The 13,615-nt window shown below is 40.4% G+C and overlaps 1 protein-coding gene across 21 annotated transcripts in view; it reads left to right on the forward strand.

Annotated features, from left to right (window-relative positions):
- SOX6 (SRY-box transcription factor 6) overlaps nt 1-12,381 on the forward strand; it is a 705,024-nt gene extending 692,643 nt beyond the window's left edge. For 16 of the 21 annotated variants that reach the window (XM_031933892.1, XM_031933891.1, XM_031933893.1 and 13 more), the window contains one exon: nt 5,719-6,121. In XM_031933892.1, the coding sequence (XP_031789752.1) occupies nt 5,719-6,022 (304 nt within the window). In that variant the 3' untranslated portion in view covers nt 6,023-6,121. Of the gene's footprint in view, nt 1-5,718 lie in introns of all 21 variants that reach the window. The other 5 variants (XM_031933900.1, XM_031933897.1, XM_031933902.1 and 2 more) reach the window with 2 other exon arrangements.
- The last annotated feature ends 1,234 nt before the right edge of the window (nt 12,382-13,615 follow it).

Here is a 13,615-nt window from a genome sequence, read left to right on the forward strand (position 1 = left end):
AGAATTTTCTGAAGGGAGAATGGCCTGTAGCAAGGAAGCCAGTCTCTTACAATAAACCAGATTGGAGTTGATGGTGGTTTGTTCCAGGTTTGTAGGGGTGGAGGTGGTAAGAAGTAGATGGGTTCTAGATGTGTTCCTGAAGAAGAAACAATAGGATTTGCTGATCAATTGGATACCGGGTTTGAAAGAAATACAGTTATCATAGATTGGCTTATTCAGCTGGAAGGACGAAGTAATCATTAGCCAAGAATAGGATGGCCATGAGAGGGGCAGGTATGTGGGAGAATGATCAGGACTTTAAATTTTGCACCTATGAGATTGAGACAGCACTTAGACATCCAAATCAAAGAAGCAGTTTTATATATATATATGAGTCTAGAATTTAGGAGCGAGAGGCTTTCTGGAGATATAAATTGGGAAGTTGTCAGCATATAGATAATATTTAAAGCCATGGAATTAGATGAAATCACCAAGGGAATAAATTTAGATAGAGAAGAGAAGAAGTCCAAGGACTGAATCCATGGGCACTTCGGTGCTTAGATGGCAGGGAGATGGGAACTTAGAAGGAGCAGCCAATGAGATAGGAGGAAGACCAGGAGGGTGCGGCATCTGAGACAACAAGTGAATAAAATGTTTTAGCAAGGAGGAAATGATCAACTATATCAAATGCTGCCTGTGTTATAGATCTGGGTAACATGCGGACCAAGAACTGACTTTTGGATTTAACAATATGAAGATTATTGATGGTGTGACCTTCATAAGCTCTGTTTCAGTGGCGTACTGGGAGTCATTGAAGTGGGTTTAAGAAAGAATTGAGTAGAAGAAATGAAGAAAGACAACTTTTTAAAGAGTTTTGCTTTAAAGGACATCAAAGAAATGGAGCAAGAGCTGGAGGGGGACATGTGCCAAGAAAGAGGTTTTTGGTTTTGTTTTTTATGGTATGAGTGATTATAGCATCTTTGCTGGAAATTCTATACAGAATTAATGATTCAGATGGGAGAGACAATTGTTGGAGAGATATCTTTAGCAAACAAGAACAGATAGTTTCAGTGCACAAGCAGAGGGGTTAGCCTTATGTTGGATTATGAGCTGATTCAAAATATAGGAAGGCAGGCAGAGAATGGGGCACAGATACAGGGAGGCCTGTCAATGTGACAGTGGGAGTTTGTGAAAAGTTTCTTCTGATTGCTTCTAATTTCTCCATGAAATGGAAAGCCAGGCCATTAGCTTGGAGTGAGAAACAGGGAGAAGAAGTTGGATATTTGAGGAAAGTTAAGAAGCTAGGAAGTAATTGTCTAGGAGGCTAAAAGAAGGAGTGGGCTAGGACAATGTGCAATATGATGGCTGAACAGCACCAGAGGCCTGTTTGAAGTACAGGATTGTAAATTTAGAGACTAGTAAGTATGGCAGCATATTTTCTCCAGCCAAGTTCAGCTGTGTGGCTAAACAGAGTAGGCAGAGAGTTAGACTGAACTAAAGTTGGAGTTTTGCTATGTGAGAGAATGAAGAGTGTCTGCGAGGGAGTGAGTAACCATGGAATTGGAACTGGGTAAAGAGGTAAAGTGGGGGCACAAGCAGGGAGAAGCTCAAGTAACTGAGGGCAGTGAAGGTGGGTTGAAGGGTCAGGAAACCGTAGCTCCTCAGAGGGAATGGGGAGTGAAATCATAAACTGGGCACTAGAGGGAGAAAACTAGAAAAATAAGGTGTGGTGGTTACAGAGTGGGATATTTAAAATTGAGATTAGGGAGGAGTGACAGATGAAAAAGACAAGGTCCACTGTATGACAAAAGAGCAAGCAACTAAGATAGGGAGGGACCCAGATTATCACAGTGGAGGGGAGGTCACACTGAGATAGCCAGGTGTTAGAATGAACATCTACAGAGATAGCAAAGTCATCAAGGATCATGGCAGAGGTTATGTTGAACAGACAGCAACAGTGAGCCAGGAGCTAACATCTTTTAGGAATGAGGGGGACTGATCAGGCAGTGGGTAGATAAAGGTATGAGTGGGTGATGTAGTCTGGTGACATGAGATTCAAAGATGAGATTTTTAGGATGGAGGGATTAAAAAGTAGGTTGGAAGAGGCAATGAGGAGCTAGGAAGCGAACTACCGCACCTCCAGGCCCATTCATGTGAGGGGCATGGAAAGCAAATAACCAACTCTTCCAAGGCCCTTAGGGAGACTCATGGCCTAGAGAGAGAGCCAAGTTTCAGTTAGAGCAAGAAGGTGAGTCAGTAAGGACTAACAGTTGAGTTCCAGAGGGTATAATGGAAATATTTCAGAAATTAGAGAAAGGAGGGAGTTAGAGTTAGAGAAAGGGTTATACAGAACCAAATGTTACTGTTTGGGTACTTTTTCCTTTTTAAACATTTCTTAGAAGATGTCAACATTTTCCCATCTCAGATGCCCTTCTCTACGTTCTGTGGTAAAGAGGAAGTCCTCTCCTGGCCAGGCTTGTGAACTAGAGTATTGTTTGACAATTAACCGCCAATTCCAAATGGCTCCTGTGGGCCAGCACTCATGGAGAGTCCAGAGAATTACCTTGTCATTTCCTTGGTGCTCCCCCAGACCTAGGACATGCTTGCTCTCTGTGAGGTTTACACCAGCTTCCCAAAGGAGAAAAGGAAAGGGAATTAACATTTTCATCTACTCTGTAATGTAATGCTTTGCATATATGTTCTTACTTAATCTTCACAATCCTGTCAAATGTGATTGTTCTAATTTATAGATGAGGAGAGGCAATGTCGGTGATAATAATTAGCCTGCCCAAGATCACACAGCCAGTAACTGGTGCAGCTGGGATTTAAACCCAAGCCAATCTGACTCCAAAACCTGAGCTCTTTGCACCATACCACATAACCTTCTTCCCAGAAGGCTTGGAGAGGCAAAAATCATCTCTCACAGGAATAAGTTCTCACTCTAGCATTTATGTACAACCTCGAACAGTTGTATGTGAATGTGAGACCCTTACCAGAGCTGGACTCCCTTCATTTCCTCCAGGTGGGGAGTAACCCCTGGATTTTTACCCTCACTGGCTTTTAGCACTGTCTGGGGGCTTAAAACAGCCATATCTATCTCTTCACTCCCAGGACTAGGCTTTTGAATATCATGTGTCTCACTCTCACTCTAGAAAGTAAATTGTACAGATGTTTTATTTGCTTGTTTATTTATTTTTAGCATTCCATTACCAGCTTAAAGTCCAAATACTCTGAACTATGTGGAGCCCAGTGTAGAAGATTTCAATTCCAATTTAAATTGCTAAGTATTTTTCTGATAGTGTGAGCTTGCCTTTCTCGCCCCGATCTCGATATGTACTAGAGAATTTGTGACACGGTGAAGGTTCAACTCCTGATTATGGTACTTGCATGGCCTTGACCAAACAGCTTGAATTTTCTGAACCTTAATTGGTCACTTCATGTATAAAAGAGGGAAAATGATACCTAACTCTCTGGCTTATTATGAGGATTCAAGAAGATAATGTAAAAACACCTAAATATAGTTCCCAGCGCATAATATGAACTCAATTTAAATTTATTCAGTAGACCTATTGATATAGATATTCTATATCTATATCAGATATAGATAAAAATACTGCAAAAAGTGACCATCTATTCTTTGTGAAAAGAAAACGAATCATTTGATAGTTTGTTTTTATGCAGAGTTTATATTATAGATCAGCTTGCCAAATTGGGAAATCTGCAAAATGGGTTAACGTTGCAGTAAAAGCTTTCACTCTACACTCATAATGTGATTAAGGCAAAAATATTTTATTGCAGTTGTTCAAATTCAGTAAAAAAATTAATGGGCATTCAATATCTTGGTAAGGTTAGCATAAAATTTAATTTGTGTTAATTTGCCCAAAACTTAGGAAGCCAGAAGTATACTGTTTTAAAATTTGATTCAATAAGAGGGAAACTAATACTCTATATGATGCTTCTATACATTGATTTAGATTCCTCTATTATCTGTTTCCTTCAGGCAACCAAAAAAACTCACCATGAGAATCATAAAAACTGGATCCATGTCAAGTGCTTAGTGTCAGCTAGATGCTGACAGGCTCTATAGAAGTCAGGCATTTTTATGATATACAGTGAGCTTAGTGTATCTGTAGATTGAATATCTATAAAGGAAAGAGTGATGGGATTCAAGTCAGCCAATGGCTTAGATTCACATTCTGGCTCTGCTGGTTATTGAATGCAGGGCTTGAAGCAAGGTCTGATTTTCTTCATCTGGAAATGGAAAAAATAGTAACTTATGGGGTCATGATGTTAATTGGGTGAGTCGGTATACCTGAAAATATTTTATATGTTATGTTAGGGATATGATATGCCTTGTGGTGATTAAAAGAGGTTGCTAAATTCAGCGTGAACAGATATCTTACACCGTGTTTCTAAACCATCTCCATCCCTTCTCCCTCTGCCAGGCTGGAGGGTGTGGAGGTCTTTGTGAGAAAATTATGTTCCTCTGGACATGTCAAAGAATGGCAAGTAGCTAAGCTACTTCTTCATAGATTCAGGATATTTTCCTGTTTAAGTGAGATGGATAGAAAGTTTCAGTGATAATGTGTAGGGTGAGTAAGAATTGTCCAAGTGATAATTGACCTGAAGTCATGAGTACAAAAAGTGGAAGGACCTTCCAGAACTTCCCTAACCCCGGCTTTTATAAATATGTGGAAATTGAGGCTCCAAAAGGATAGTTACAATGACCATTTGAAACAAATTTTGACTATAATTTACGATCCATAAAAGATTGAGAAACTTCTGGTGAATATTGCATATGTGAAAATAATACTTTAGCCACAGTCTCTCTCTAAGTTAGTTGGATCTTTCATTCCTGTGTACCAGTTATAATGCCCTAAGTGAAGTTGAGAGACAGTAGTCATGTCTCCCTGCAGGAAGAGATTGACCTCCACAAAGGATCTGTTAAGTTTATTTAAACTAGGGTAACATTATGGAGGAGTGAACTGGTGTCCAGGCCTTGCCACCCTCTGGCATCTAGGGTGAGGCAGCGTATCTGGTGTCTACTCTGCAACTCTACTCTGTTGAGTTGCAGAGCTCTCACTGCTCTTTACTCTCGACTCTCTTAATCCCAGCCCCAGTTCCAGCCCAGGGCCTCAGCAGTAATGACATCCAAGATGATCCTTCCACAGGGATTCTTCCTAACAAGTTCAGCCATGGAAATATGTAGACATTTACATGAATAACAAATAAATGCTTTGCTAAATCTCACTCTTTGGGACATGCTAGGTTCCTTCTCTTCTTGATTTATACAGTTCTCAAACCAAGGTGAAGACACAAACCTGCTTAATAGTGTCATTATAATGTGTTTCATGCCACTAGTCTAATTTTCAAAATGTGCTGGGAGATCTTCAAAAATTATCTCACATGTAACTTTGCGAAATTCATTACATCATTTGTTCCTAATGCCAGGTGTTATCCAAGTTTTGCATATTTACCAAGTTAAAAGAACCCTGCCTTTATGTTGCAAAATCGTCAGTAAATTGCTCCATCATATTGGTTTAACCCTTAACATAGCATCAAGGAGATTTTCAGGACTCCTCCAGGGAACAACTTTGTCACATTTTATTTGCTTAGAATGTTATTTAACATTTATTTAGGGCTCCCTTTGGAAAGTGTAGGGGTTAAATTCCAGTGCTGTACATAACACATATACAGATATTTCTCCCTTGTCTTATTTTGTTTTTTGAATCTATGTAGGCAACAGCCTCAGATTCCAATCACCACAGGAACAGGTGTTGTGTATCCTGGTGCTATCACTATGGCAACTACCACACCATCGCCTCAGATGACATCTGACTGCTCTAGCACCTCGGCCAGCCCGGAGCCCAGCCTCCCGGTCATCCAGAGCACTTATGGTATGAAGACAGATGGCGGAAGCCTAGCTGGAAATGAAATGATTAATGGAGAGGATGAAATGGAAATGTATGATGACTATGAAGATGACCCCAAATCAGACTATAGCAGTGAAAATGAAGCCCCGGAGGCTGTCAGTGCCAACTGAGGAGTTTTTGTTTGCTGAATTAAAGTACTCTGACATTTCACCCCCCTCCCCAACAAAAAGTTATTAAAGAGCCCGCATGCATTTGTGGCTCCACAATTACATCAGCAGAATGGTCTTAATTGTTTCATAAAGTGTGAGACAGATTAAGTTTTCCCTGATTTTTCATGAACTTGAGTTTTTTGTCGTTATTGTTATTGTTGTTGTTGTTTTTTTTAATTTAGGTGAAGACATATTAAATATGAGACACCAGGACTTGAAACTTATCTCAACCCGTAGATGTCTTACAAGTCTTATATTTTTGTCTTACTTTTTTTTTCTTTTGGATGTTGATAAAGGTTTAAGTTACTGTTTTAGATGGGGTTAAACATTCTCACTCAGGTATGCTGTGCCGGCCTACAGGTTGTGAATGTGTTTTTATTCTGAATTATTTTAGAAAACAACTGAGGATTTCATATTGTGGAACAGAACAAGTCCACGGCGTGTGCAGCTGCATGTAGAGCATATTCAAAAGGCCTCGGAATTCCAATTTTCCATGTGTAGAGTTAAACTTTGAATGTGCCAAACTTTTTCATAACTTTTGAATCTTAATATTTTGAAAGTCTTAAAGGAGACACTGCAAAGTCTTAGACAATCTTTGGCATCTTAAAATAAAATAGCAAACCAACTTTTTTTTCCAGAAAATGGTAAAGTACTCAGGAATCTGGAGACAAGATATTGTAAGGAATGAACAAGGTTGCCACAGTGCATGGACCCAATTGTGTTTGCCTGTTGACATGCCATCAGTGTGTGATGTGGTATGACGTACACACACCAGAGCGACCGCCACACCAGATATCGACCGAGTGGTCTTCTCTGCCTGAGACCACCTCTCACTACATCCATTATCCCTTTGCCTTTAACCCTGACATTCAGTCTTAACACATTTTCTCTTAAATAATTTATTCATTCCAGAATGTCAAGGGTCCACTTACTATTTATTTTTTTAAAATTGTTGGTGGCATTAATTTAATAATTCTTGTTTTTCACCTTCCTTCCCCAAAGAACTTTTCAGTCCTTTTCACCTCCTTCTCCTGTGTACATAGTGATTTTATGTTCCCAGAACGCCTGGAAGCATTTCTGAAACCAAGATATTATTAAAAACCTATTATTGTTTTTAATCATGAGTATATATCTGGCTGCAGGGCTGTGTATTGGGATATAGGTATATAGTCTTACACTTAAACAGGGATGCCCCTGAGGTTCACTGTGACCTCAACTCTTTTGCCAGAATTTTCCCCTAATTCAGTTCACAAGTGGTAGGGTCTGCATCAGTGGCATTTCCCCCTGAATTCCATTCAGCAGCAAGGGTCAACAGTGGTGACTGCCAGGCAGGGGAGGCCTGTGACCAAACCTGAAGCCCAAGGCTTGTGGGCCATGCAGGAATCTCAGTGAAGCTGTCATGGGCTGGCATCTTTACGGTGAGTTGCCTTGTCCCAGCTGGCACATCCAGGGAGTTCATTGCAAAATCCCCAGGATGCAAGAAGCCACATGACAGCCTCAGAGCAAAGATGGTGGCAAATAGTCGTGATACATCTAGAGAATGAAAGAAAACCATAAGGGAGGAGAAGGAGGGGAATACATTCCCTATATGGGATGTTCCTACTGTTAACTCTGGGGAACAGATAGCTCCGGGGGCAGCAGATGAGTTCCTCTGGCTGACTTTCTATCCATGGCCACATGGGGATATGCCTACGTGTGAACAAGATGAACTGCATTTGTCACACAAGGATTTCTTTGGAGACATGCTGCTGGGGTGGGAAGCAGTGAGGTTTTATTCCTCATCTCCTAACTACAGGGAGTTCTGCCATGCCATTTTGCCCTTCCTGAAACCAGGACAGGTTGCCTATTGGGGGTCTTCACCCAGAGAGGTTTAATGGGAGAATATCAGTGAATGGGATAGTTCACCTCATAGGACAACCCAGAATCCGATCACCAGGACATAGGAACAGCCCCATCAGATTTCTTGAGCCATTTTGTCACTTGGAAGAAAATAATGTACCTTCGTATTTATTTAAGAGTGCTCAAGGCCTAATAGCAATAAACAGGTCTAGCCAAGAAATTACCAGCTATTCCATTAGCTGGGAGTGCTCTCTATAAGCTGATTAAGGTACTGATAGGAATGCTTTGTTATTCATGTTGGTTGGGGATTAGAAATTTGTTTTTGTACATTTATTTCAAATGAGGAGGAGGTCATTTTTTTCTCAAAAATTGAGTATTTATTATTGTCTTACTGATTTCTTTGATTATATACCTCTCCTCCTCAGTTCATTCTTGTGTGTTTTTTTTTCTTTCTTTTTGGCTTTTGCTTTTGCTCTCTCTCACTTCTTTCTTATTTTGTTGCATTGGTAGAGTGTTGTATGGCTAGCATTGTATTGTATGTAATTAATTTTGCACAAAGGCAAACATTTAGCATAGTAGGTTAATTTTGTTTGTTTTTATGACCATGCCAAAATAATATTCTGGGCTGGTGGAGAACAAAGGACTGTTCTTTAGGACTGAAACTTGATTTTGCTCATAGTAAGTAAAAAAAAAAAAACAAAAACAAAAAACACACACACTCACAGATGTTGTTTCGTAAGTGTTATAAGCACTGGATATAAATGGTATTTTTTATCACTTCTGACTAATGTGAAACTGTTGTACGAAAACTACATGAACAAAAGTCATCTGTTTCGACTCGTGTGGGCTTGCCTCACAGTTGCCGGATTTGAGTCATTTTTATGTCTTGTTATTTCATTTATTTATGCAAAATACATGTGTGTATGAACACTTTGTTTTAGCTCCAGCTCTGCCTCAGTACTGGGGTTCAGTTACTTTTAGCCATGTTCTTAAAAATGAAAGGCTATTCAGGAATGATCTGATTGTAAACGTCTCTTTCATTGGATCAAACAGTAATGCTGTATTTGAATCTAAATTTTGTGTATAAGCAGTTTATTTATTAGCCAAGTTTGGCTCTAAATATTCATGGAAATTAGGAATGACAATCATAAGGATCACTTCATTTTATTTTCAGTGGGGCTTAAACAAAGTTTTTATGACTTTACCATCTCATTTTAGATTTTTCTAATGTGTAAATATAACATAGAAATAGAATTTATTTTTGGTTCATGAATACTTAGTGAGATATAAGTTATGTATTTCCTTTTTGTTCTCTATCCGTAGATGTTGGTCCAAACTGAAAGTTGATGAGTCACTGTGCCTCTCGGGGTAGTGAGTTATCAGCTACAGTGAGTGAGAGAGCAGTGTTCGGCCTGCAGCTGGGACAGCAAAATGCTTCACCAGGGTTCTCATGCAGTTCAGAATCCACTGTCCACAGATCCAGACATTTCCCTTTTTTCTTACAGAAAGTTGATGATTGGACATACTAAATTTCCGCTACGGTTAGGAGACAGTTTGCTTTGTGAGTCCACATAAATCTTCTAAGATAGTTCTGTGACCATTTAATAGCAAGAAACATGAATGCCATTACAAAGGCAAAAATCCACCTCTGAGATTGGCCATTAATAAAAGTCCCACCATGTCAGTTTAGATTCAAAAATGTTAAGCAACTTTGTTTTTGCGATGCTCCCTATTTCATAGTATCTTCAGATCAAAGATAAAAATTATCTCCATTCTGTTAAAGAACTTACAGGGTCAGGGTTCTCCTTGTCACTTAGAATTGGGACACTGCCAGACAATCCTCTCCTAAAAAAAAAAAAAAAAAAAAAAGCCATATGGAATGGAAGGAAAAGGAGAAAAGAAGGAAGAAAGGAAAAAAGAAGGAAGGGAGAGAGAAAGAAAAGGTCGCTTTGCAGATATGAGCCGCCAGGCTGACAACTTTTCAATTTCATTGGCAGATATGAAGCAGTGTCTTTTCCAGGAAGGTACGGAAGCTTTGTTGTTTTCACACATATCCAGCTCAGCCTTTTAGAAGCACATCAGTTTGCTTCATTAGGTATTTGATACTCTCCAGCCTTGTCCTTAGGCCTGATTTGATTTGCCAGGGTCCTGACACCAAAGCCCAGGCCAAGTTCTAAATTCAGGTGTGGGCTCACAGTGCTATTGAGCTTGTCGAATTCTGGCCTCCCCTGAACATTAGCCCCACAGGAGCCTGAGGGTGTTTGAAAACGGCGTGATCACTCTAGGGCTGAAATTAAAAGCTGCTTTCTTTTCTTTCCGAAGCCAGGCTGCTTCTTCAGAGCACACCCTCCTTAGCCAGGAGCACAGGCACTAGCTGAAAGCACGGATTGTTTTGGGAAAGCCCATTTACCCTCAGTAGGAAGGCAGCCTGGTCACTTGAACAGCACAGCTGAGGCTGCTTCTCTCAATTTACTCATTTTGCAAAGAATTGACCTCCACCAACTCATTAGGGAGAGGAAAAAGAATCACTTAGTAATTTTAAATCACATGAGAAGTTCTGTACCAAGTGCCAACAACTGCAAAGAAATGCAGCTAGAGGAATGTATTGAAATTGTTACTGGGTCTTCCTTTTTAATGAGAAAATGACAAAAATAGTTGCTGTAGCCCTGCCTGTGTACACGTTTGTCTAAGAATTGAGTTGGCACTTAAGCTCACTTCTCAAAGTATAATAATATTGTATGACCTCATTTGTCCTTTCACAAAAGCACTTGCATCATTTCCTTAAGTCATCTGTTCCCTGACATGTTTTCTTCCCTAATAAACAACTTCTGTCTGTTATTCCTGCCGACGATGTTCTGTTTCTGATGCCATATCCTATTGAGCGTTCCCCTGTATTAATATCATTGAAAGTATTGATATGCAAACACATTTCCTTTTCATCCCCATTCTGTCTTTCCCTTTGGGGACAGATTGCTTTCCAAAAACTCATGAACAAGTATTTGGAATGCTGGTACCTTTGGGGCAGAGGTAAGGGTGGGCGGGATGGGGGCAGAAAGGTAATGCTTAATGCAGATACTCTTCTAATCAGTGTCCGTGGCAGTATGAACGCTTGAAGAAAACTCAGTGACATATCTTGCTCAGTAGATTCTTATTCCTGAAGAACCACAAGCATAAAGTGAGGCCTCAGTGCTGGTGCTCTTGGAGTATGGGGAATGTGCAAATATTTAACTGTTTTGTATGCTGCACATTGCAGGTCTGCTCATGTGCATTCTCCCTTTGTCTTCTTTTGTCATATGTGTTTTTGCTTTTTTGAAAGTGCAGTCTTTATTGTACCCTCCTCCAGCTTGTAGCAAATTAGAATGCTTAGCATTTATGTTCATTCATTATTGTATTTGCCATGTAAAATTTTTATTACCTTAGACAAGCTTATAAGCTGTTACTACATAACTTATCTTACTGTAACTCTTTTATTTCCCCCGACGTTGTAATTTGTTTGTGATGTATATTGTGAAATTGTATTCTATGTTAATTTAATCAGCACAATTCACTGACATGCTGGACTGACATGCTGGCTGCTGTTTCAAAGTGTAAAGTTTGTGTAGGGCTGTTGGGACAACTGCAACTCTGTTGTCAAGGTACTGTGCTTTGGTTCCTATAGCAACACTGGGTGTGGCCCTTGAATTACTAAGGGCATTTAATACATCCTGGAGCAAAATTTTAACTGCGGATTTTCTTTGTAGAAATTCTATGTATAATGCAGGTACCTACTTGGCCCATGGCTGGTAACTATTTGGGCAATTAGAAAAAAAAAGAAAAACATAAAAACTAGTGTCTATTGCTGCTTTGAATATGTTTGAAAGTCTGAAAATGTAAATAGTTTATCAAAAAAAAATCTTGTACAGTCCAGTGTAAAGTTTTTAAATGACCTTAAGGGTTGCCATCACATCTTTCTCACACTCTCCTCTTGATAATAATAATAATAAAAAGTTTGCTAAGGATTAAAGAAATGGAAAAAAAAAATCTCTTCAGATTTACAAGAATGAATCATTGTTCTTAGCTTTGTTGCATACACAAACTTCTTGGATTTCGTTGTGCAGTATTGATGTGAGATAAAGCTCAACATTGAATAATCTTTCAGTGGTACTTTTCAAAGTCTTCCCCTCCTCTGCCTCATAATTAAGGGAAAAGACAAATTGAAAGATACACTGTCTTTATCTATCCTGGTGTATGTTGGCACCTTAGCTACTTTTGTTTTTCCTTTTTGCACAAGGTGCTTTCCTGATATGTTCAACATGCCATCTTTGGGTGATAATGTATATGCCGTGATGGGGCTCAGGCCCCTAAGGGGAGTGTCTATAAGAACTGCCTATTTATGCTCATTTACCTCAAGACTGTCCTCTCTACCCTAATCTAGTTGTCATCACTCCATCTTTTGTACTGCTGTTGACACTTACAAATTAAAGATAAATTTTGTTTTATGACCTCTGTGTATGGCCTTGTCTGTGCCCTGCCAAGTATCCCCACCACGGAGCCCCAGCCAGTCCTGAATGTGCCACCCTCTTGCTGCTGGAGCCTGCAGAGCTTTCCTGCCCTCTGTCATTGCTTCTGCCTGGCCCAAAGGTAGGTCTCCGAAAGCCATGGAACCCCTTAGCCTGGAAAGACTTACCTGCTCTTTTCATTGTGGAGCACACCCGGCTGCAGCAGGAAATACTTGTGGATTTAGAAGGGAGGAAAGGGGCGCAAGGTGGATTTTTGTCAAGAGAAGATGAGAGAGCATGGCATTGAAATTGCCTCTTTACCTGACTTCTTCGTGTGAGTGAAACAGCTTAGAACCTTTTGGAGTATGAACAACTCTCAAGGGCCAGCCTCTCATCTGACACCACCTTCTGCAGGCCTAGCAGCCAAGAGTGGAAAATGCTGCACTTATGGAACCTTTCCCTCCACTGTGGTCGGCAGTAGTTGGCTGATCACTCAGTACCTTCTGCTTCAGAGAAGAAAGAGCCCATCTTTTTGTCCAGCAATGAGTTGCATCCAGAGTGAAACTCGGTTCCCAGTGATATCAGCTTCTAAAATGTTGCCAAAGCTATTTCATTGTGCTCAGAGTCTGAGTGGGGACAGAGGGTGGGTGGTGGGATAAAGCAAGCAGGGCCCTTAAGGAAGACTTGCGAAACCAGCCAAGCCAGTTCTGTGAGTCTAGAGATGAGTAACCAACACCTAGAGAGTGAAACAAAAGTGTTCAAGAGAGAGGAGAGGCCCAGCCACTCCTTTGGATATTTCCTATTAAAAATGCCTCAGGAAAAAAAAAAAAAAGCCAATAATATGTGGGACTGACTTTATTCCAGTCACATTGCAAGTCAGACGCAGGCTCCTATAAGTTCTGAAAATCTAGCATTCCAGGACCTCCCTCTTGCCCCATGGCTTTTTAAAAGCCCAGGTAAGTACAGGGCATTGGAAAGAACAGGGACTTTGGAGTCACACCAGCCTGGCTCTGCCACCTGCCAGCTGCGTGGCCTTCCCTGAAGAACACCTCCGAGCCACAGTCCTCTCCTCTATAAAATGGGGTAACAATTCTTACCTGTCAGGGAACTGGGGGAATGAAAAGAAATAGCAGGTGTAAAACATCCAGGAGTGGATGGCACACAGAGGGCATGAATGCCCACTACCTCCTCTGACCAGAAAATGCCTAAGCTAGGGAGGTTGGCTGGTGTCACCACT

Source organism: Piliocolobus tephrosceles, chromosome 13, assembly GCF_002776525.5.
Source record: "Piliocolobus tephrosceles isolate RC106 chromosome 13, ASM277652v3, whole genome shotgun sequence".
Classification (NCBI taxonomy): Eukaryota; Metazoa; Chordata; class Mammalia; order Primates; family Cercopithecidae; genus Piliocolobus; species Piliocolobus tephrosceles.